This window comes from Episyrphus balteatus, chromosome 4 (genome assembly GCF_945859705.1).
Source record: "Episyrphus balteatus chromosome 4, idEpiBalt1.1, whole genome shotgun sequence".
Classification (NCBI taxonomy): Eukaryota; Metazoa; Arthropoda; class Insecta; order Diptera; family Syrphidae; genus Episyrphus; species Episyrphus balteatus.
This window is the reverse complement of record NC_079137.1, coordinates 60,592,895-60,617,467: the sequence shown is the minus strand read 5'-3', so window position 1 is coordinate 60,617,467 and position 24,573 is coordinate 60,592,895. Positions and strand designations below refer to the sequence as shown.

The following is a 24,573-nucleotide window of genomic DNA, read 5'->3' as shown; positions in this document are numbered from 1 at the left end:
TGCGCAACAACGAATGTCATATTGCAGGAAACAATTTTTTTGCTAAACAATTGTATCTGTGCATGGAATAAACTCAATCTTTTTTTGAAAGACGTATTAAAATACATATAGGATTGTACTTGTAACTGAATATTTAGTCTTTTATATTTTTATATTTTTAAGTTTTTTATATTTTTAAGTTTTTTATTTTTTTTTTTTATGTTTTTTTTCTTAATTTATCATTTAAATTTGCCAACCGAGCTGACGGCAAAGCCAAAGTTTTAAAATTCAGTGTAAACTTTTGTTAATAGTATTTAGGGCCCTTTGCTTCTACATTAATCCTTATGTGACAGTTTACGCAGAGGAAAAAGTAGGGAATAAGAGTTTATGTTCAACATAAATTATTTAAGCTTCGATTCAGCAAATGGCGCTTAAAGATGAATTTTTAAGTTGTATTTAAAATTCTTTAAACTAAAATTGAAATTAAAAATGACTTACCATTATTATTTTGATTAAAAAAAAAATACATATTCGTATAAACTGCAACGCATAAGCAACGCTGTAGTACAGGAAGACCTTATGGTTAGAACTGGTTACAATAACAATGACTTGAAACGAATAACACTTTCAGAAGTAGTTAAAGTAAATAAATTGTGTTTTTTAAAAGCTTAATTTAATTTAAAATAAAAACGAACGAAGAAAAAATATTTGTACAAAACTATGACTTGAGAATTTTGAACCCTACAAAAATGGTTCTTCTACAAAAAAAAAAAAACATGAATTTAAAAAACATCTTAAAAGATTATTTTAAATTTTTCAACTTCTTTCTAAATTCGAATCAAATTTCCTAACTCTCTGTTTCCTCTGTCCATTTCGTCCATCTTGATGAGCCTTCATATGCAAATACCATCCATTTCTCGACCGCCACTCCTTACTGCACGGCTCACATTTGTACATTTTTTTATCATCATGGCTCAACATGTGATCTTTGAGTTCCGTGTGCTGTTTAAAGGCTTTATCGCATACCAAACAGGCATAAGGACGCTCATCTGTGTGTGTTCTAATGTGTCTCGTCAAATCATCGGATCTAGTAAAGGATTTATTACAAAGTGGACAACGCTTTTGCTTAGGACAAGCTTCATGAGTTTTTCTATGTCGACGCATTGACTGAACATGAACAAACGAAACCGAGCAGATATCACATTTGAATGGCTTCTCGTCGGGATGTTCATCTTTGTAATGCTGAATCATGTGACGTTGCAAATCGAATAACTAAAAGAAGGTAAATATTCAAAATAGTACAGGTAAAATAGTACATACAATCAACAAATAAAACAAAAAAATTGTTACATTCATGAAACTTAGCAAAAAATTTGCTTTTGGGATGAGAAATAAGGATCAAAAAAGTCCATTAACAAAAATTTGGGTGAAAGGGTTTTTTTCGCGGGCAAGAGGGAGGGGATGAAGTCAAAAAATATAGAACAAAATTGTTCGATAATATCAATGGTATAAATGTTACACTTACGAATTTTTTTTTAAATTTTGTCTTTTCCATGGGAATTAAGAATAAAATATGTCCATACCTTTTTACTTGCGATATAGGTACTATAGGTACGGTGACCATATTTCTGGAAGCGAAACCCGGGACAGATAAAAAATTCGTTGGATCGTTTTGAAAATATTGATTTTTCAAAAAAAACGAAATTTTTTTAAATGAGTTTTCATAATTTTTCTTTATTTTGATATCAAGATTTCCTAAACTATTTTATGGGAGCGTTTTTGTTGAAATCATTTAAGTCGTTTACGAAGTCAGAAATCAAGAAAATGGTTTTATAATAATGTCTGTTAATAACTTCTAAAAAAATATATTTTTTAATCAAAATCGGGAGAGCTGTTTTTTAACATTTTAATTTTATTTTAAATGATTTTGAAATTTTATGATCTTTAACACAACTTTTAACATGTTCTTAATTCGAAAACATTTTACCTGGTGTAGCAACTGACAAACAGAAGCTGGAACTTAATAATTGACGAACATTAAAAACAAACTAAAGCCTACTCTAGATGCGAAACGAAAATTCTCATACAAAACAAGCACAAAATTTTGCTTTTCGTTGCACAGTACGTAGCTTACGTAACGAAATTCATTACCTGTGCTAGAAAATATGGAGATTTTTCAATCGTTTGTCACTCCCATTTATTTGTACAGGCAACGGCGGATCCAGGGGGGGGGGGGCACGTGCCCCCCCCCAGAACTGGTTCATACAGTTGTGTTCAAAATAATAGTAGTGCCTGCAACAAAATAACATTTGTTATATTTACGGTGCTTCTATGGTTAAAAATTTAATTTCTTTGATGTCAAAGTTTGTAACGGTCAATTACTAATAAATGTATCGTAATTTTAAAATGAAAAAGAAGGTGCCAAATAATTTTTCATTGATTTTTGGTTGTTCTTTCGAATTTGACCTGTTCAAAATAATAGTAGTTAAAGTTATTTTTTAAGAATTTAAAAGCGGTTTATAACTTAGAATATTTATTTTTGGTTTAAAAGTAAGTACTCATATAATTTGAATAATTTTTCAACAAAAAACGATTTGTTTCGGTTTTAATCTATTTAAAGTTCGAAGAGCAAAACACTGCAGTTCGGATAAAGGAAACTTATACGAAAGCTGCTTGAAGAAGGGAAAACCTACTTGGAAATTCAAGTTTATATTAGGATGCTCCCCTACAATGGTAGCCAATGCAATAAAGTCAACAAAAGACCCGAAACGCGCGGTAGAAAAAGAAAAAAGACCGCCGTAGATGACAGGCGTATTGTCCAGACGAGGAAAGTTGAGCCTTCTGCATCGTTGTTTCACATCCAGAAGGCTTTAAGCCTAGATTGCAGTGCAGTGAACATTCGGAGGCGAATGTTAGACACTAATTTGTACGCTTGAAGTCCACGAAAAGTTCAGCGAAACATGTTAAAAAGCGTATCCAGTTTGTAAAAGACCACATAAACTGGCCAGCAAAGTAATGGCGTAACATATTGTTTACTGATGACAGTATATTTGTCCCTTTTGGTGGTACTGGATCTCCACAATACGTCCGACGTCCACCCAATACGGATTATGTTCCAAAGTATACGACGAAAACAGTTAAACATGGAGGGTCGAAAATTTTAGTATTTTAACATATTTCTTTGTTAAGAGCGGAACTTTTCGTGGGTTTCAAGCGTACAAATTAGTGTCTAACATTCGCCTCCGAATGTGCACTGCACTGCAATCCAGGCTTAAAGCCTTCTGGATGTGAAACAACGATGCAGAAGGCTCAACTTTCCTCGTCGGGACAATACGCCTGTCATCTACGGCGGTCTTTTTTCTTTTTTTACCTCGCGTTTCGGGTCTTTCGTTGACTTTATTGCATAGGCTACCATTGTAGGGGAGCATCCTAATATAAACTTGAATTTCCAAGTAGGTTTTCCCTTCTTCAAGCAGCTTTCGTATAAGTTTCCTTTATCCGAACTGCAGTGTTTTGCTCTTCGAACTTTAAATAGATTAAAACCGAAACAAATCGTTTTTTGTTGAAAAATTATTCAAATTATATGAGTACTTACTTTTAAACCAAAAATAAATATTCTAAGTTATAAACCGCTTTTAAATTCTTAAAAAATAACTTTAACTACTATTATTTTGAACAGGTCAAATTCGAAAGAACAACCAAAAATCAATGAAAAATTATTTGGCACCTTCTTTTTCATTTTAAAATTACGATACATTTATTAGTAATTGACCGTTACAAACTTTGACATCAAAGAAATTAAATTTTTAACCATAGAAGCACCGTAAATATAAAAAATGTTATTTTGTTGCAGGCACTACTATTATTTTGAACACAGCTGTACTTTAAGCAAATCAAATTAATAGAGTTGTTAAATTATATGAATAATTACAGAAAGTACTTGAGTGAAACTCTTGTCTATTTCTGGCTGGAAATGCGAATTTTATTGTTTGTTGCATCCCTTTACCACCTCACAAATAAATAAACGAATAACTAAACACGAAATTTTTTTTCAATTTTCTAAGTGTTTTTTTTTACTTCAAAGTGATTTTGGTGAAAAATTTTGATACCTATGGACATCAACAACCAAGGTATGAATGGTATTCTAAAAAAAAAATAATTGTATATTAGACTGGGCCAAAAAAAAAAATATTTTTTTTTGAAAGTTACTTCGAAAATCTTGTTCAGGATGATGAAAAAAAAATTTGGTGAAAATTTGAGCCGTTAAAAAAAATTTTAAGAGGTCTATCATCGGTTTTTTTTATTTTTATACATGATATGATGTTTTACAACAGAACTGCTAGACGATCAAAGTAAACAAAATTTCTGTTCATTTTTTCTTATAAAAAATTAAATTTCCTACAAAAAAGATCTGATTGAAAATTTTCGTCAGACGTGCCGTATTCGAGTAATTAAGCTTTTTAAATCGAAGTGTTTTTTTCAATTTGACTGTTTCACTTTGGAATTTTGTGATGAGCAAATAAGTGAATAGAAAAATAAAACCACGACAGATTCTTATAGGAAATTTAATTCTCTACAAAAAAGGTCTCATAGTAATTTTCCCTAAATTGAGTTCTAAAGAAGTTATTCACGATTTAAATCGAGAAAAAAATTAAAAAATCAATTTTCAATTTCAAAATTTTCTAATTCACTGAAAATTCAATATTTTCAAATTAGCAAGATGTTTTCTTGTAGGGACTTAAACGTTCTATAAAAAGTTCCCTGGCAGCAAATTAATTGCTTTAACCGTTAAAAAGATATTCGTATCAATAGTTTTCTTATGACAAGTATGCATTGCGATTTGAATACGACATGGCGACATGGCGTAAACAATACTCGACTCGTTTGGTTCTCTGATGGCGACATGGCGACAAGGCGACAAGGTGACATGGCGACATGGCGACAAGGCGACATGGCGACATGGCGACATGGCGACAAGGTGACATGGCGACAAGGCGACATGGCGACAAGGCGACATGGTGACAAGGCGACATGGCGACAAGGCGACATGGCAACAAGGCGACATGGCGATAAGGCGATATGGCGACAAGGCGACATGGCGACAAGGCGACATGGCGACAAGGCGACAAGGCGACAAGGCGACATTGCGACAAGGCGACATGGCGACAAGGCGACATGGCGAGAAGGCGACATGGCGAGAAGGCGACATGGCGACAAGGCGACAAGGCGATTGGCTGATTTTGCCAATCCGTCCCTTGTGCCCCCCCCAGAAAAAAATCCTGGATCCGCCACTGTGTACAGGCAATTTTTCTTGCAGCGAAAGTTTTTTGACTTTGGAGACTTAGAACAATTTTCGTTTTGCTTCAGCTGCGTACTATGCTTAATGCTTTATCCGAAAAATTAGAAACATTTTAATTTCCAGCCACTGTTTTCTTGTTTTCCGTACAAAGTCTTTAAAATATTGAATACAAAAATCAGAGAATGTCCAAATACGGGACAATCACGGGACAAATAACAAAATACGGGACACTTATACGTCCCAGGTTTCTTAAATAAAAACCAGGGACAAGCTGTAGAAATACGGGACAGTCCCGGGTAAACCGGGACGGATGGTCACCGTAACTATAGGGCAAGTTTAGGATTCGTAAAAAAAATCGAACTCGAGATAACAATTTTACATGACATTACGATGATGGAGAATGCCAAAAAAGTGGGTCCAGCAATTCTGTCTGTCTGTCTGTCTGTCTGTCTGTCTGTCTGTCTGTCTGTCTGTCTGTCTGTCCGTCTGTCTCTATCTGGAGCTGCAGCCTAAACGAGTGAAGTGATTTTCTTCAAACTTGGTAGTTAGCAGTTTTTGGTGATTCCCTAGAGGGGAAATTGAAATTTTTTTTTTATGACCAAAACTAACGGTAAATGCCATATAACGGAAATAGAAAAGTTAATTTTTTTCAAAAACGGCTCTAACGATTTTGATTAAAATTTTTGTGTGTAATACTACACATAAGGGCCAACTTTTTAAATAAAAAAAATATTTTTTGTACCGTTATTAACGGTACCTGTCATAGAACGGTTTTTTTCGTTTCTGAATATCTCGTACAAAATTAACCCGATTTAAATGAAAATTTTTATACAAAAGTGTGTAAGTAAAGATAATATTAAAATTTTAGAAAATTTTCAAAAAACGCATTTTTGGTTTTTTAAAAAATATTTCAAAATTTTTTTTTGAAAAATCAATTTTTTGAAAACGGATCAATGAAAAATTTTGAAATTTAGTTTTTATGTGTAAATTAATTATTTCTTCAAAATGGCATACCAACTTTTTTTTTGAAAAATGTTAAAAAAATTTTATATATAAAAAATTATTTTTTTAAAAAACGGCTCCTACAATTTTCAAAATTTTTTTTCTAAAAATACCTTTTTATACGAGAAATAAAATGGCATATTTGTTTTTTTTTTAAGATATTTTAAAACGGAGTTTTATTAATTATAAAAACAGATTTAATTTTTTTATACTACTTATGAAATTTCTTCAAAATATCGAATTTTAAATTTCTTGAATAAAAAGCTTTAACATTATAGTTACTTTAAGCATAAGAGCAAGTACGTGCGACCCCAGTCGTGCAATTTATTTCATGTGAAACGGTGTTTTTTTAGGTGTAGGGAAATGTGTATATTAGAAAAATTAAGTAATAACACTGGTACCCTATTGAAATTCAGCAATGCCACTTTTGAGATTAGAAACAAGAATCTAAAGTGTCTTCTAAAGAATATCATGGTTAAAAGGATGTTTTTTTTTAGTGAAAACAAAAATGATGGGCCACTCTAATGAAATTTGGTACAAACGTTAATTTGGGATAAAAAGCAAGAATAAAGAGTTTTTTTTAAACAAATTTAGGTGAAAGGCTGTTTTTTTTAAAGAGACAGTAAAATCCGTAATTTGTTTCAAAAAGCCAATTATTTGTGTAAAACATCTAAGAACTGAAGTCTCTTCGAAAAAAACACCCTTTCACGTAAATTTTTGTATAGACTTTTTTATCCTTGGTTCTCATCCCAAGGTAGGTGACTTTAATATCTACTGGTTCGATAAACAGATACATTATAATAAAGAATTTAAAAAAAAAATTACAGATAATGCTTTCTACTGACTGAACCAATAAGAATTAATAAAACATCTAAAACCTCAATAGATTACTTAGCCACTAACAACAAAACTTTAGAAGTTAAAACAATCAAAGAACTGAAAATTAGTGATCATCAGACAATAAATATTAAATTAACATCGAAAACATAGTCTGAAAGTGAAAAGAAATCCTCATAAAAATAAAACATTCAAATATAATAGAAATAAATTCAATCGTGAACTTTTTAACAGTCAAATTATGAGTGTATCAAATGAAAGCGTTGTTGATATTAATGTTGCAGCAAAGCATGTTTGTCAACAAACTAAGTGCTGTAACTGAAAAATTTACAAAAAAAAGTTATTGCAAAATCTTGTGAAAATTCGTGGTTTAATAAATTATTTGCATAACTTAAAAAAAAAATAAGATAATCAAACGATCTAGGGTTATGATTACTAACTCTGATGAAGACTGGAAGATCTACACAATTGAAAGAAACCTTTACAAAAAAGGAATTATTCAGTGTAAATGAAAATTTAGGCCGTGTGTGAATTGCGTTAAATAGTTAACACCGTGTAAAATTTTTGACACTATTGAGGTGAATACAAAATTTTTAGCTGTTAAAAATTTATTGGGCTCTGGGACCTGGTTAAATTTGAGTTAAATTTTTTTTGCAAATGGTTTTGTTTTTTTTTTTTTTTTTATTAAAAAGAAAAGAGGCAGAAAAAATTTTAAATAATAAATTTTTGTTTTAATTTTTTTGTTCACCTCAATAGTGTCAAAAATTTTAGGTATACGGTGTTAACTATTTAACGCAATTCACACACGGCCTTATAAAAGAAAGAGTTAATAATGCATTAGACAAGAAAGAAATGTGGCGTAATTAACAACAATATGTATTGAAAAAAGAAGATTCTAAGATAACATGTGTCTATTTTAATTCGGAACTTTTCACAGACAACATCGTTATTTCCAATAAATTTTATGATTTTTTCGTAAATAGTATGACTGAAATCAGTAATTCAATTCCGGCAGCACTATAATGTTGATAATATAACAGATTTACAATATATTTTCAAAATTCAGTTCAGTTTCTTTAACGGATATCAACAAAGATATTAGCTTGAAAGTAAAATATCCTAAAAAATGCATTTTTGTGAATAACTCCGCTGAAAAGAATGATCAGGTGGTGAGAAATTGGGTTTAAGCCTTTTAAATATACCAATTTCGATCCATGAAATAAAAACGGACAGTGCCTCTGTGCGCAAGGTTAGGCCCTTTTTTCCAACGCTTTGACTGGAATATAAGTAAATTGAACAAATATGAAATTTACAACATTGAACTCAATTGGTTTAAGATATAACTCAAAAATAGAATTCAGAAAGTTTAAGTAAATGGAATGGTGTATTTAGCTGGAGAAACTATTGAAGAATGTCACAAGAAAGTGCATCCACAAGTGTGGATTGCCAGTTACCTAAATATCAAAGTTAATACAAATAAAACCAATAATCATAAACAAAACTTTTTTTTAGCTGAAAATACGAAGAAGGGACTGATTTTTAAGGATTCTGGCATCCTCTTTTGAGGAAGCTCGCTTCTGGCAAATGTACCCCATGTGGTGCATTGGCCAGAGCAAAACCTACCCAAAAACAAATGGCAAATGCACCCAACAAGCTAATCTTTCAAAAATTTACTTATAACTTTTTTATAAGTTAAACAGTAAAAAAATCGCTTCTACACAGCATAGTACACATAATTTTGAAAAGATATTTGTATCAAAAAGTAATTTAACACGACAAATACCTACAATTTACGACGGTTATGTAAATTCATATTTTGGTTCTCAACATTAAAAAACTAACACAAGCGTCTAATTTATTTCGTATCCAGCCAAAAGCTGTCAAAATTTGTGCAAAGTTTTCAATCATAAATGTGCAACAGAAAATGATTTTTTGGTATTTAATATTCTGTTGGTTTGGAAAAAAACCTGGACTGGCAAAGGTACCCCACTGGTAAATGCTGCCCTTTCTACCCTACATATTCTGTGGGCTTTACGACGCAAAAAATCAGTTTTACTAATTTTTTGTCCATTTATCATGATTTTTTTAATTCATGAATTAAGCATGTATTTTGTAAAAAAAAACGGGATTTGACGGGATTTTAAAATGTGGGATTATAATTGATCGGGCTTTTAAATAAGCGGGATTTCAGAAGACGGGATTTAAAAAATCTGTGTTTTAAAAGACGGGATTTTAAAACTTTTTTTTCGGGATTTTTGAAAACGGGATTTTTAAAAAGTGGGATTCCGATACGCTTCCAAAAAAATTTGTCAAAATATGGGCATGAAATCGCATTTTTCGCAGGACAACATTTTTTCATGGAATGGGTCCTTAGTCATTTTTGGTTAAAACGCATAAAAATGAAGCTATTAAATAAAAACCGTACCAATCTCTTTTCCAAGATGGCGGCTGCTACCAACGTCCTATCATCCCAAAAAAAATTGACTTTCATGATAATTACATATAGGCGAACACATTTCACAAAAAATGCGATTTGATTTACCAATTTGCCTGTGCGTATAAACTTTTAATTTGTCATAAAAACCATAAATAAAATGAATCATTCGCTTTATAAGACCATATTACAGATTTTACTGTCTCTTCTCACCTAAGTTCTCATCCCAAAAGCAAACTTTTTGTCAAGTTTCATGAGTGTAGCAATTTTTTGTTTTAAAGGTTTGAAAGTTCTTATATCAAATTTTACTTACAGCTAAACAAAATTCGCAGGCAAAAGTTTGATTTGAATAACGTTTTTGAGCGGGAACTCGCTCAAAGTTTTGTTCCTTTTCAAAATTCTCATCTAAATGTTCAATTTCCATCATCTCCTGGACATCTTCATCTTCAAACATTACTTGTATCTCATTGAGATTATCATCTTCAACAAGACTTGCTTCGTCTATGGGAAACTCGTCGTCGTCGTCGTAGGTTATTATTTCAGATTGTTCTTCTTCTTCGTCATTTTCTTCGGCAGGTTCGGGTTTTTCGTGTTCATTTGGTTTTGGGATATCTTCTGCCAATTCAACTGGAATTGGAGAAGTTCTTTTTGGGTTCTCAAGATCTTCTTTTGGAAGACTTTCTTCGACTTCTTCTTCAATCTTAAAAGAGCTTCCAACAGGCTTGTCATCATTGTCATTCTCTTTCAACACAGACAACACAGATTGTAGAATCTGATTGGCTCGTTGACTTTGGCAATGAAAACTGTAGGAACTCTTAACGCTTTGCAAACATGAATCGCAAATGTGACGAGGCAATTTGTCGTCAGTTGCTAACTAATGAGCAAATAGGTTTTTCTTTTTTTTTTTTTAACTTTGAACAAATAAGAAACCACTTACCTTCAAACCAGTGGATGCTTCAAACATTTCATGAAGCCTAGCAAATTGTCCAGTGCTTCGAATAATGAAGAGAGCTTCATTTTCTAGCTCATTTTCTTCAGTTTCTCGCAAACAAGTGCGACAAACTTTGGAGAAATCTATTTGACTTTGTGGTGATATTTTAATGGCGATAGTGTCTTTGGGAAATAAATTTGTTCCAATGTGATGAAGTTGTTCGGTCATTTTTTAATAAAATTTATTTCTATTTGTCTTTTTATTGGTAAACAAAAAATAGAAAATAGTAAACTTTTTTTTAGTTTGTGTTTGACGTTTTGATTGTTGAGGAGTTTTGTTTGTGGAATTCAATTTGTTTATGTTCCACAGAAGAGATGTCAGATATTCGAAAAATGTAATAGATTTGTTTTGAGGGTATGTTTAGATTAATTAAGATTTATTTAAGGCTCTCCCACACGACCTCTAGAGGTTTTTTTTTTATGAAAAACACAGCCAGTGGCGAATTTTGCTGCTATTAGATGTCTTTGGGTACTGCCTAAAAACAGAAAGCTTTCTACTTTTTTCAACTTTTTTTAAGCCAATTCCTGTTTGGGTAGTATCTACTTTGAAACAGTTAAGTTTTCACAAAAAACAGCGAATTTTTGCCCAAATCTGACATGTGTCAAAATCAATGCTATTTCTGTCAGTGTCGAAGAAAAAAAACATAAAAAAAGAACTTTTGACTTTTCAATTTTGAGGAAAAATGGCGTATATGTATGTATATGCTTGTGCATTTTTTCTTGTACTTCTTTAATAAACATGAGTGTCAACTTAGCGAAACAACATTCACCGATCCAAACGGGACTAGGTGCATAATTTGCCGTTATTTAGTCGTTAATTAGTTGTGGCAATTTTGATTTTGTCGTTCATTGTTTTCATATATATATTTTTTAATGTTTCGCTAACTTGATATCAACTTAGCGAAACAACAACTCTTAACAAAGGTCTTTTTGAACATTTGAGTATGTCATGATTTGCTATTAATTAGTCGTTAATTAGTTGTGATAATTTCGATTTTGCAGCTTCATAATTTCATAAGGAAATGTGTTGTTTCGCTAACTTGATATCAACTTAGCGAAACACCATTTCTAAAAAAGATTTTTTTGAAAAACGGAGTATGAGGGAATTTGCCGCTAATTTTTCGTTAATTAGTTGTGCTATTTTCAATTTTGTCGCTCACTGTTTTCATTCAAATTTTTGACATTTTAAAAATTTGACACAAATTTATCAATTCGCTTAAAAAGTGACTTAGACTAAACGTACCAAAGCGTGGCTTATACCTGAATTTGCCGTTCGGGACCCTCGAATTAGCTGTGCCATTTTCAATTTTTTCGCTAACTGTTTTCCTTCATATTTTCGACATTTTCCAAATTTGACAAGAATTTACCAATTTTCGCTTTAAAAGTGGCTTAAACCTAACGCATCAAAGCGTGGCTTATACAAAAATTTGCCGTTCGAGACCCTCGAATTAGTTGTGGCATTTTCAATTTTGTCGTTCACTGTTTTCATTCAAATTGAGTGTTGTTCCGCTAACTTGACACGAATTTACCAAGTTTCGTTTAAAAAGTGGCTTAGACTTAACGCATCAAAGCCTGGCTTACACCTGAATTTGCCGTTCGGGACCCTCGATTTAGTTGTGCCAATTTCAATTTTGTCGCTCACTGTTTTCATTCAAAAGTGTGATGTTTCGCTAACTTGACGTGTCAACTTAGCGAGGCACCCTCCAAAAAGTGGCTTAAATAAAACGCATCAAAGCGTGGCTTATACCTGAATTTGCCGTTCGGGACCCTCGAATTAGTTGTGCCATTTTCAATTTTGTCGCTAACTGTTTTAATTCAAATTTTCGACATTTTCCAAATTTGACAAGAATTTACCAATTTTCGCCTGTTTTCAACAGAGACCAAATGATATAATTTCTCGAATTATCTCATTTTGAATGTCAACACGCATAGAAAAAGAATTTAATTTGAAATTTGGACTGACCTTATTTGCAAAATTATCTCATTCGGGCTGTAGTGAAAATAAATGTAACTTAAAAAAGTAAATGCTCAAGAAATTCCTAAGATGCTTTCTGGTATGAACTAAATCAAAATTTACCTTTTTAGCAAGATCGCTCTTATTCCATGTCCAAGACACGTCCGGGCCATGTCCGGGACACGTTCGGGACATGTCCGGGACACGTCCGGGACATGTCCGGGACACCTCCGGGACACGTCCGGGACACGTCTGGGACATGTCCGGGACACGTCCGGGACATGTCCGGGACATGTCCGGGACATGACCGGGAGACGTCCGGGACATGTCCGGGACACGTCCGGGACATGCCTGGGACATGTCCGGGACACGTCCGGGACATGCCCGGGACATGTCCGGGACACGTCCGGGACATGTACGGGACTTGTCCGGGACACGTCCGGGACATGTCCGGGACATGTCCGAGACACGTCCGGGACATGTCCGGGACACGTCCGGGACATGTCCGGGACATGTCCGGGACACGTCCGGGACATGTCCGGGACATGCCTGGGACATGTCCGGGACACGTCCGGGACATGTCCGGGACACGTTTGGGACATGTCCGGGACACGTCCGGGACATGTCCGGGACACGTCCGGGACATGTCCGGGACACGTCCGGGACATGTCCGGGACACGTCCGGGACATGTCCGGGACACGTCCGGGACATGTCCGAGACATGTCCGGGACACGTCCGGGACATGTCCGGGACACGTCCGGGACATGTCCGGGACATGTCCGGGACACGTTCGGGACATGTCCGGGACACGTTCGGGACATGTCCGGGACATGTCCGGGACATGTCCGGGACACGTTCGGGACATGTCCGGGAAACGTCCGGGACATGTCCGGGACATGTCCGGGACACGTCAGGGACATGTCCGGGACACGTCCGGGACATGTCCGGGACACGTTCGGGACATGTCCGGGACATGTCCGGGACACGTCAGGGACATGTCCGGGACACGTCCGGGACATGTCCGGGACATGTCCGGGACACGTTCGGGACATGTCCGGGACACGTTCTAGACACGTCCGGGACATGCCCGGGACATGTCCGGGACATGCCCGGGACATGTCCGGGACACGTCTGGCACATGTCCGGGACATGTCCGGGACATGTCCGAGACACGTCCGGGACATGTCCGAGACACGTCCGGGACATGTCCGAGACACGTCCGGGACATGTCCGGGACATGTCCGAGACACGTCCGGGACATGTCCGGGACATGTCCGGGACAAGTTCGGGACATGTCCGGGACACGTCCGGGACACGTCCGGGACATGTCCGGGACATGTCCGGGACATGTCCGGGACATGTCCGAGACATGTCCGGGACACGTCCGGGACATGTCCGGGACACGTTCGGGACATGTCCGGGACACGTTCGGGACATGTCCGGGACACGTCCGGGACATGTCCGGGACACGTTCGGGACATGTCCGGGACACGTTCTAGACACGTCCGGGACATGCCCGGGACATGTCCGGGACATGCCCGGGACATGTCCGGGACATGTCCGAGACACGTCCGGGACATGTCCGAGACACGTCCGGGACATGTCCGGGACATGTCCGGGACACGTTCGGGACATGTCCGGGACACGTCCGGGACATGTCCGGGACACGTTCGGGACATGTCCGGGACACGTTCGGGACATGTCCGGGTAACGTCCGGGACATGTCCGGGACACGTCCGGGACATGTCCGGGACACGTCCGGGACATGTCCGGGACATGTCCGGGACACGTTCGGGACATGTCCGGGACACGTTCGGGACATGTCCGGGACACGTCCGGGACATGTCCGGGACACGTCCGGGACATGTCCGGGACACGTCCGGGCCATGTCCGGGACACGTCCGGGACATGTCCGGGACACGTCCGGGACATGTCCGGGACACGTCCGGGACATGTCCGAGACACGTCCGGGACATGTCCGGGTAACGTCCGGGACATGTCCGGGACACGTCCGGGACATGTCCGGGACACGTTCGGGACATGTCCGGGACACGTTCGGGACATGTCCGGGACACGTTCGGGACATGTCCGGGTAACGTCCGGGACATGTCCGGGACACGTCCGGGACATGTCCGGGACATGTCCGGGACACGTTCGGGACATGTCCGGGACACGTTCGGGACATGTCCGGGACACGTCCGGGACATGTCCGGGACACGTCCGGGACATGTCCGGGACACGTCCGGGACATGTCCGGGACACGTCCGGGACATGTCCGAGACACGTCCGGGACATGTCCGGGACACGTTCGGGACATGTCCGGGACACGTTCGGGACATGTCCGGGACACGTTCGGGACATGTCCGAGACACGTCCGGGACATGTCCGGGACACGTTCGGGACATGTCCGGGACACGTCCGGGACATGTCCGGGACACGTCCGGGACATGTCCGGGACATGTCCGGGACACGTCCGGGACATGTCCGGGACACGTCCGGGACATGTCCGGGACACGTCCGGGACATGTCCGGGACACGTCCGGGACATGTCCGGGACACGTCCGGGACATGTCCGGGACATGTCCGGGACACGTTCGGGACATGTCCGGGACACGTTCGGGACATGTCCGGGACACGTCCGGGACATGTCCGGGACACGTCCGGGACATGTCCGGGACACGTCCGGGACATGTCCGGGACACGTCCGGGACATGTCCGGGACACGTCCGGGACATGTCCGGGACACGTCCGGGACATGTCCGAGACACGTCCGGGACATGTCCGGGTAACGTCCGGGACATGTCCGAGACACGTCCGGGACATGTCCGGGACACGTCCGGGACATGTCCGGGACACGTCCGGGACACGTTCGGGACATGTCCGGGACACGTTCGGGACATGTCCGGGACACGTTCGGGACATGTCCGGGACACGTCCGGGACATGTCCGGGACATGACCGGGACATGACCGGGACACGTCCGAGACACGTCCGGGACATGTCCGAGACACGTATGGGACATGTCTCGGACATGTCCGGGACATTTCCAGGACACGCGCGGGACATGACCAGGATATGTCCGGGACATGTCCGAGACATGCCTAGGCATTTCAATAATAACTCACCAATGTTCTGCAGTTGGACTCCGATGTTGACTCGGCAACGACTACGGACGAACTGATTAATATGGGTGTGGTGTCATCCTTTTATAGCAAAATGAGTGTTTATTTAAAAAAAAAAAAACAATGTTTGTTTTAATTTTAAAAATGTAAGTATTAGTATTAAACAACCCGGCAAGGAAAAATTGACATCGGATTTGTCTCTTTTCTGACATTTCCCATAAGACATCCCTATGGGCGTTAATAGTCCTGTTCCTTTGGGAATTGGGAGGTGGCCAAGTAGTACCGGAAGTTTACTTGCTATTTTCAAAGCAACGCACTTTCAACGAAATCAATGCAATTCGTATCTACTCGGGAAGGAGAGCAAGAGAAGTGGGTAGAAATCCTCTCAGAGAAAGAGAAATTGTGCAAAAATACCCAAACACTTTTCGGACAAAAATTCTTTTTTAACCAACATTGGAAACCATTTTTTCTTCTAACCACTTCTAAAGTTACATACTTTAAACGGTTTTTTTGTGATTGACTTACGTTAAGTACTTGAATATCCAATATCCAGTCATATGTGTTCAATTAGCTCTACAAGTGCCTTAAATATTTCCGGTATAAGGAATTTACTTTGAAAGATAGGCATCTATTCAAGGAGAGCTAAAAACTAATGGTTTCCTTTTAAAACTTTTTTCTTCAGCACGAAAGAGGCACACAAATCTTTAATGACCTTGTTTTTTAAAGATAATTTCAAATTAACAATTCTACTGCAATTTGAAAAATCGTTTATATTCTAAACTACGTCTATTTCCCTCATCATCAGCAGTTCCTTTCCATGCAAACACTTTTCTGCACCACCACATTACTCTTTGCTTTTCTTATAACCGCCAACTTGACTACAACACTCCACCAAGGTGTCAGTCGCCGGCACTATTTATATGAAGTAATAATTCCTCCTTTTATACATCCCTAAAAGTAAAAGTGAACACGACAATCCTCCTAAGCCACCTGTTAACCTCCAAATCAATTTCACCGGCACGAAAACGAATGCAGTCAAGTTCTTTACTAGGACAAAACTTCTTCTCACCCGACCCGCTATAATGAGCCGAGTTGACAAAAATACACCAAAGAATATGTTGCCCTAGCTCCTCTGACATTTAGAATATATTTTCCGTGCCAAAAGCCTACACCAAACCTACCCAACTTTTAAAGAGCGTGTAAGTGTTCCGTATTGAAGGATATTTATCATGGTATCCGATAGACACCGTCACGCAAACTTATTTCCATTTCGAAAATAGATTAAATCGGAGGGCTTCTGTCTTTGAATTCGAACAAAGGACCAATCAGTTGAAGGAAAACCGCTAACAAGCTAACTTCTTGTCGCGAAATAGTTTTAGGCTTTAACTATGTCCAATCAGTTGTTCTTTTTAAGTTTAGCTGATATATTTTCGGTGTATCCGAAGATTTTTCGTGAATTGATATCGAATGAGGATATAAAACGGAAAACCGATGGTAAATTGGCCAAGGATCATATCTATTTGCCAAGTGATGAAGAATGGCTCGAAAGGGTCTACAGTCGTTTGCTCGATGTGCAGAAAAAAGTAAACGAAGCTTTAGAAAGTGGAATGTTAGTGATTCGTTAAATACTTGCAAATTTCAAAAATCCTTTGAAAATTATTGTGTTTTGACAAAAAAAATATATAAAATTTTATTTTGTGACAAAATTTTTTAACTCAATCTCCATGATGGTTTTGTCTTCTAGGACACTCGAGGAAATAACTCGACGAAAAGAACGACCAATATTCGATCCGACATTTGTGATTGAAAAATTTAGTCCTTCATCGACACCAAATGGAAAATTCGATTTGCGTAAACGTTGTGCTCCCGATCAACCGATAGAATTTATTGATGCCAATGTACTTGGATGCTGGCCATTGGAGAATATTGCTAAGGCAGCAAAGTTATTGCGGAAACCACCACTTTCAGTTGAATTTGGTGATGAACATGAGATGAGGCGAGTTTATTCGTTGATTTATGATGTTTTTCGATGTGAGTACCTATCTAATTTTTTTGAAGTTTAAAGTTAATTTTTTATGAATGTTCATCTGTGTCGTCATATCATCTAAACTACTTTTTCTATTTCGTTAAATGAGGTATCGTTGGAATTGTATTGCTTGTCCGCTTGTTATAAGTTATGTTACATTGCATCAAAATACACTATCAAAAAACATGAAAGTGATCAATATTAGACATTTACGTACATAAGTGAATTTTCTTATGGGTAATAACATACTGTTTTACTTACATGATCACAATAAACTGCAACAAACTGCAATTGACACTAAAGTGGCCAATATTGATTGATGTTAAAATTGAAATTGTTACAAGGTTTCAAAATCCATTGTTTTGGGCATAACAACAACTTTGAATGATAGGGCCATTTCACTTGGAAAAAAATATATATATGTAGATGTGAGACGAAAATTGAATAAAAACTTGACTAAATTCAGTGTGGGGTGAAATTTTTACGCCTTTTTTTTTATAATATGAGTGTTTTTGTTGAAAAACAATTCTTATGTTGGGCGCCTTTCTTGTTGGTAACTTGAGAACAGATAAGCACAGCTAATTTAGTGATTGAATTGAGATTGGGATTGGGTACGAAACATTGACTGCAATTCTTAACGATTTGAAAAAATAGAATGTATCTTTCATAACCCAAGGTTTTTTTATGTGTTTTTTTTTTTTCTAAATGCCGGCTAGGCAAATTGCTTCATGATTTTTTATTGAATAATATGCTGATTTCGTACACTCTCCTAATGTCTTTGTCTAGTTAAAGGATGTTTTTTAGCGTACAACCAGCACAAGACTTTGTGTAAACGAGAAAATAGATGCGCAAATTTCAAAACATTTATAACATAAGATATGACATTTGGTTCACTTAATTCAGAATTAACTCTTAAGAAAGAAAATAAATGAGTCACATCGGGGTTAATTCAAACCTTTCGATTTGAAAAACTTGGTCTAATAAGCTCCTCGAACACCTACATGTCTTTTTTGAGGAGGATGCGAAGTTAGTTTATTAAGTTTATCCAACTTAATGCCGACTTTTCACGAGTCGATTTCAACCCCAGAATATGCTACACGGCTAAAGTCGACTAGAACTCTGCTATGGGGATTGTAACTTTAGTTAACCGCAGATTAAGTTTACACGAGTCGACTTACGTCGCAAAACTTTAGCACGCGGCAAAAGTCGACCCGTGAAAAATCGACATAACACCCCGACAAACAATTTTGGTTCAATAAAGTTTTACAGATGCAATTGTTGCTTCTGTAAAGCATTATAGAAGCAAAATTGTTAGTAGGGACTTCCTTATTTTCCCGTAATCTGCAACAGGTTTTAAATGTTTGTTTCTTTTTTTAGTTTTTGAAAGTCAAATTTACAAATAATATAATCGGGTGTCAAAATACTCCAGAGTAGATAACACAAATAAATCTACCCTTAAAATCTACTTATGCCCGAGCTGATGAAAATTAGATGTGCCACCTGAGTGAGGCCAACTCCCAAAACCACTTATGAATAAATGATTACAATCTACTTTCTACACATTATCCTATGCTAAAGTAGATAGTACTAGATTTCTACTAATGATCATGAGTAGTTTATCACTAGTCCCGTTTTGTTGGAGGTGGTAGTTTACTCATGAGTAGATCTAGTACTACAACAGTTAACACATAATCTTCTACTCGAGGAGATAGGAAAGTGTAGTTGTTGTACTAGATTTCTACATACGAGTAAAAACTACCACATCCATTAGAACAGGGCTACTGTAACTGAACGATTGGATAAAGTTTTGACTTTGAACACCATCGACCATTAGCGAATTCTTACTTCACCAGAAGTAGTAAACTGCTCATGAGTACATATATAATCTACTACATTTGCTACTACATGTAACTACTACATGAATAGTTTTACAAATGCTCTTTTGTCCGAGTGGGAATTCCAATGATGTCGATGAAAGTGCGTCCCAATTCCCAATGACTACTGCCAGTAAAGTACTAGTTTATACCACCTCCAAAGTAACAGTGCTATTTTTGATAGGCATTTAATAATCTACGGATAGCAAAGTACTCATGAGCAGATAAATATAACAATCTAGTGCTATCGAGTCTAAATTCGATTTTGCAAAAGGGCATGATACATAGTACATATTAGTACCAGATTTTCAGTCCAACGTCATTAGATTATTTCCAAATCAAAACCTTCATAAAAATCGATTCGATTCGTCTACAACCTCAGTCAATATTTATAAATATTCCTTTTTCGTGTCCTTATTACTTTTCAATAAATTTGCAAAACAAAAACATAAGAAATAGAACCAAACAATTTTATTCAACATGCAATATGGTAGTTAAAGATAGAACCGAAAAAATAATTACTTTTTCTATTTTCAATATCGAATTGTAATATTTTGTCTACATTGCTTACCAATATAGAATTATTCTAGGTCGCATACATTTAATATTTTTCTTATATCGATTGATTTTAGATAAGGTTGTTCTGAGTAATGCTCTGACTGATGTCTCATTCTTTGCTTACAATCCTCAGGTAAGAATTTCTTATTATTTTTTTTGTTTTTCTTCGATAAAGAAAAGAAAATTTCTAGCTTTTGGGTGATGAAAATCGTATTTGGTTGATGCTCTTCGAATTATTTACAAGGCATTTTCTTAAAAGAAAATCTGAAGAAATCGATCTTCAGAATAGATTGTACACAGAAGCTGAAGTTTATGGTAAATTAAAATCTACTACAATTCCATCTTAATCACAACCTAAAATTTCTGACAGACATAGCTGATTGCCTTTGGAAACATCGAATTCGTCTAGCAGCTTCAATATCACGAATGCGAATACAAAATGGAGCTTTAGAACTGTCACAATTATTGCCATCGCATTTACAAAATGAAAAAGTAGCAATCGCTGCTGCTAATCCAATTGTAAGTGGCTGGATAAATCCTTTTATACTAGAGTAAGTATAGATTTAAATTAAATGGCGCCCAACGTGAGATTTTAAATTGATCGTAAAATCGTTAAAAACGGGTTGATTTTTTTCTATTTTAGAAATAAGACAATTGCTGAAACATACCTTCAAAAACTTGGACTTTCTGAAGTCAATCAAGGCGACAATTTGACTGAACAACCATTAAAAGAGAATCAATACAAATGGGACAGAATTTGTCCTTTATTTCTGTCTATTCTTCCTCTTGATAGAAGTGCCTTTGCACAGACTGATTTTATACGCAATCATTTTCTTATTATGCAGGTAAGGTAGTGTCGCAATTTGTGAATTTAAATGATGATAAACTGTTTTAGGATCGAACTTTTGCTCTAGCACCAGCGATAGTTTCCCAACTCCTCGATCACTACGAATTAGATGGCGATGTAGTGCAAACTCATGTCTCTTCACCACGTTCAACAGCCTACCTTGCCTCATTGTTCCGATCCATTAATCGCGTTGGTGACTTTCTCGCCTATGGTTGTGGTTCAATGCTGAAAGAATATAAATCATACATGGCAACTCTGGGCATTAGAAATGTCCGTCTGTTCGCTGAACCATTTGCATCGATTTCGCTTGAAGTTCAAAAATTCGGAACAGTTGTAGGAGTATTGGCAACTCCTCCAAACTCATTTAGTGCTGTCGCCGATCCAATCGATTTGATTTGTAGTCGTGGAGGTGATTTAAATATGCTTCAAGTTATGACAGAATCTGAGATTGGTGATGATGGTAGAAGTCGAGTTGCACAGATTCTTGAAGAGCAAAGAGAAACTTTGCGACTGGCAATGTCAAGACCCCAAGTACAATTTGTGTTGTACCAAACTCATTCGGTAATCGATTGTGAAAATCGAGATATGGTTGAAAAAGCTGTTGAGCATGTAAATAAAAATGCATTTGAAAAACATTTACAATACTATAAGGAGTTGAAAAGACTTGAGGCTTTAGCTGAAGCTGAACAAGTTATTATTCCAGCTTCAGGGAAGTCGTTGTCACCTCGAAAAGGAACTGCTGGTGGTGCGTCAAGTGCAACAACAAATAAAACTGATGACACTCCGCAATCGAAATTACGAGTTGACAGTCGAGAGAATTCTTTTCAATCCGAAGAAACAATGACAGTTGATGGAAGTGAAGATTACTCGCATATAATCAAAGTTCCCAAGACTGATGAATTTGAAATGACAAAAATTCCCGATGTTTGTATAAATCAGGATGATTGTTTGGGTCTTGTTGGCGAGGGTTGTTATATTGCCTTGGTTCAAAGGAAAGAAATAACCCGTCTCGATGCTAAGTATTTGATAAAAATGGCAGAAGAAAGAGGTTTGTTTGGGAAGTCAGATCGTGACAAAAGTGCCAAATCAAAGTCTTCGAAGAAGCCTGACAAAGTCGAGGTCAAAAAGCCTATTACACTGAAAGTTACTAAAAGCAAAAAGGGTGAACAAGATGTTTTGGTAAGCTTTTGGTTATCCCAGATCATCAACAAAAAATGCCGACGACAGCGTTTTTATAAGAAAAACATTGAACACCGGAATTTGACGTTCAGGTGTGGATTTTTTTTCATACAAAAACGCAGTCGGTGTCGGTCTTACATCAGCAGTTTTGCAATAAATTCATCAAATTTTACAGATTCAGCGTCTGAATCAGCCAACACATGCCAGTTGGATAAGGTCAAATGTCAGAAAAGTGTCTACTGTTAAGTCCAGAAGTCTAACATTTAATTTAACGAAACGTCAATGCACACGGCATTCAAAACTTCATCGTGAGAGTTCTTATGAGGTAAGATATAAAAAATAAATAGAGCACTACCTTGCCACAAACAGATGGGCTAAATTCTTAAAAATGTGTCGGTAAGGTAGTTTGAATAGCCATACAAAAAGGCATTGCTGGCATCCATTAATCAATTCATTTGTGGGTAAGGTAGTGTGACGAGACATATGTTAAAAGGAGCAATGTAGTACTTCATTAAGGACCAGTTTCACAATTAGGAAAAGACACTTTCAATGGAAAAATGTGAACTACCTTACCGTCACTGTGAAACTGTCCTTGTTCCTTCATTTTAAGGTCCAAGCAAAATTAATAAAATTACTCATTTTTCAGTCAAGTTCCTTGTCCAGTGGAGATTCTCGAGCCAAGCAATGGTGGACAACAACAATTAAATATGTACAAATTCTTCAAAAACGTTTTAAGAAACGAAATAAACTAATTCTAGATGGCAACACTGATATTACAAAACTTATTAAATATGCTACATATCCACTTTATTTGCCATATCGGGATCGAAGACCTTTAATTCCAAAAGAGCCATATCCTGTAACAATGAATTATTTGGACTTTGATGAATATAGTCAAGATTTTAGTTGCAGTGATTTCAGGTAATTTTTTATTTGATCCAAATTTTATTTAATTTTGTTATGATTTTTTATTTATTTTTAAGTTTATCATTTCAAAATTTGGATGAATTTGAAAAACCGAAAAAACTGAAAAAATCATTATCGATAAGAACACGTCCATTAGGTGCACTTTGTTTGACATATGACCCATTTTTAATTTGATTAATGAGTTTGAAGTTATGAAATATTATTTTCTTTATTATTTTATATTTTATACTTATTTCTTTGAATTAATAAAGTTTTGGACGAAAATCGTAGTTATTGTAAGTTAAAACTAAGAAAATTCATATTTCAGGTGTTCCAATGACCGAGGATACTGGACCACATAAATAAAACTTCCTTAATTGATACAATTATAGGTACATGAATGACATCGAACGGACATACTTATCGATAGTTACGATGCAGAGTCGGTACATCCGGCTCGAAGGACCAAATTTCTAACATAATTTAAGTCTTTCTGTTCTATACTTAAAATGAATTCAACCCAACAAAAAAAATAGAAGTTTTTAAAAAATACATACATTTTTATTATTAAATACATAAATAAGTTTTAACAAATTTATAAAATTCTACCAATTTTTGGTTGTTCGAAGAAAAAATTAATATTTAAGTAAAATTTACATAAATTACATATACATAAAACTCTTCCAATTCGTTTTTACATATAACTGTTAGATAAACGTATGCTTATAAGATTAAACAATTTATAATTATACACCAATTTTTATTTAAAAAAATTAAAAATTAAATAATTTATTTTTTTAAAATTAATTGTTAAAGCTCTTCTGTGTTTCTTGATTCGATTTTGTTTTTTTTTTTTAATTTAATTTTATAATAATTATATATTAATTTTTCACTTCGATACGATGTGAGTGTTGTTAAGTCTTAAAATATTTTCTGCATCTACGAACGGTTATTTTTTAATAATTTAAAATAAAATAGGGAAAAAATTAACTATTGCATTGTATGTACAAATTTATGAACAATTTGGTGCCACTGTCACAATGGCCGGTAGAACTGCGTATAAAAGGTCCCTAAGTATTGAATGTGAAATTGGTTCTAAATTAACTTTTCTTTTATAGAAACAAGTGCATTGTGCACTGCCTTATCGGCAATGAACTTTGTAGAAGTAGTTATTTCTTTGTAGAGAAATATGGAAAGCACATGTGTCACTTCTTTTTTAAAAACTAGCACTACCTTAACATGGAAATGATTTTGAAAATAAGTTTCAAAAACAATTTAATCATCAACGGATTTTTATCTTATGCTATAATTTGGTTACGATTGTTGAAGTGAAGTTCTTTTGCAGACAGGTTGACAGGTTATGACTTCTAACTTCAAAAAAATCAGAAACTAAAACCCGACCCCGCTATTCTCCAAAATCAAGAAGGGCGAACTAACACCACATACTTAAATCAATAAAACGATATTTTAGATTGTGAACTTATTTTGGATTTAAATTAGAGGGCATCCGGCACCATAATCAAATTAATTTGATGTCCTATAGTTTTTGACCAGTGGACAAGCAAA

At 36.5% G+C, this 24,573-nt stretch overlaps 2 protein-coding genes across 3 annotated transcripts; one reads left to right on the top strand and one right to left on the bottom strand.

The window, feature by feature from the left end:
* Positions 1-688: 688 nt before the first annotated feature.
* LOC129919047 (zinc finger protein 177-like) lies at positions 689-10,815 on the bottom strand. The gene is made up of 3 exons (XM_055999854.1): positions 10,489-10,815; positions 9,865-10,425; positions 689-1,251 (listed from the first exon to the last, which is right to left on the bottom strand). The coding sequence occupies exons 1-3, from the start codon at positions 10,708-10,710 to the stop codon at positions 796-798; spliced, it is 1,239 nt and encodes a 412-aa protein (XP_055855829.1). The 5' UTR covers positions 10,711-10,815; the 3' UTR covers positions 689-795.
* Positions 10,816-17,262: 6,447 nt separating this feature from the next.
* On the top strand, positions 17,263-23,516 carry LOC129919895 (uncharacterized). Of its 2 annotated transcripts, none has more exons than XM_056000994.1 (9): positions 17,263-17,648; positions 20,150-20,208; positions 20,267-20,390; positions 20,446-20,626; positions 20,719-20,920; positions 20,971-22,101; positions 22,277-22,426; positions 22,748-23,022; positions 23,336-23,516. In XM_056000994.1, exons 1-9 carry the CDS (start codon positions 17,342-17,344, stop codon positions 23,367-23,369), a joined length of 2,463 nt encoding a protein of 820 aa, XP_055856969.1. In that variant the 5' UTR covers positions 17,263-17,341; the 3' UTR covers positions 23,370-23,516. The 2 variants fall into 2 exon arrangements, with proteins under 2 accessions (XP_055856969.1, XP_055856967.1); XM_056000992.1 differs by lacking the exon at positions 23,336-23,516 and adding an exon at positions 23,085-23,292.
* Positions 23,517-24,573: the final 1,057 nt, after the last annotated feature.

Coding starts and splice junctions, on each gene's coding strand:
- LOC129919047 (XM_055999854.1), bottom strand. CDS start 10,710: ATGACCGAACAACTTCATCACATTGGAACAAATTTATTTCCCAAAGAC. Junction 10,426..10,488: donor AAGCATCCACTGGTTTGAAG/GTAAGTGGTTTC, acceptor TTTGCTCATTAG/TTAGCAACTGACGACAAATT. Junction 1,252..9,864: donor CCTGCGAATTTTGTTTAGCT/GTAAGTAAAATT, acceptor ACCTTCTTTTAG/TTATTCGATTTGCAACGTCA.
- LOC129919895 (XM_056000992.1), top strand. CDS start 17,342: ATGATGGTTTTGTCTTCTAGGACACTCGAGGAAATAACTCGACGAAAA. Junction 17,649..20,149: donor GATTTATGATGTTTTTCGAT/GTGAGTACCTAT, acceptor GATTGATTTTAG/ATAAGGTTGTTCTGAGTAAT. Junction 23,023..23,084: donor TTTAGTTGCAGTGATTTCAG/GTAATTTTTTAT, acceptor TTTATTTTTAAG/TTTATCATTTCAAAATTTGG.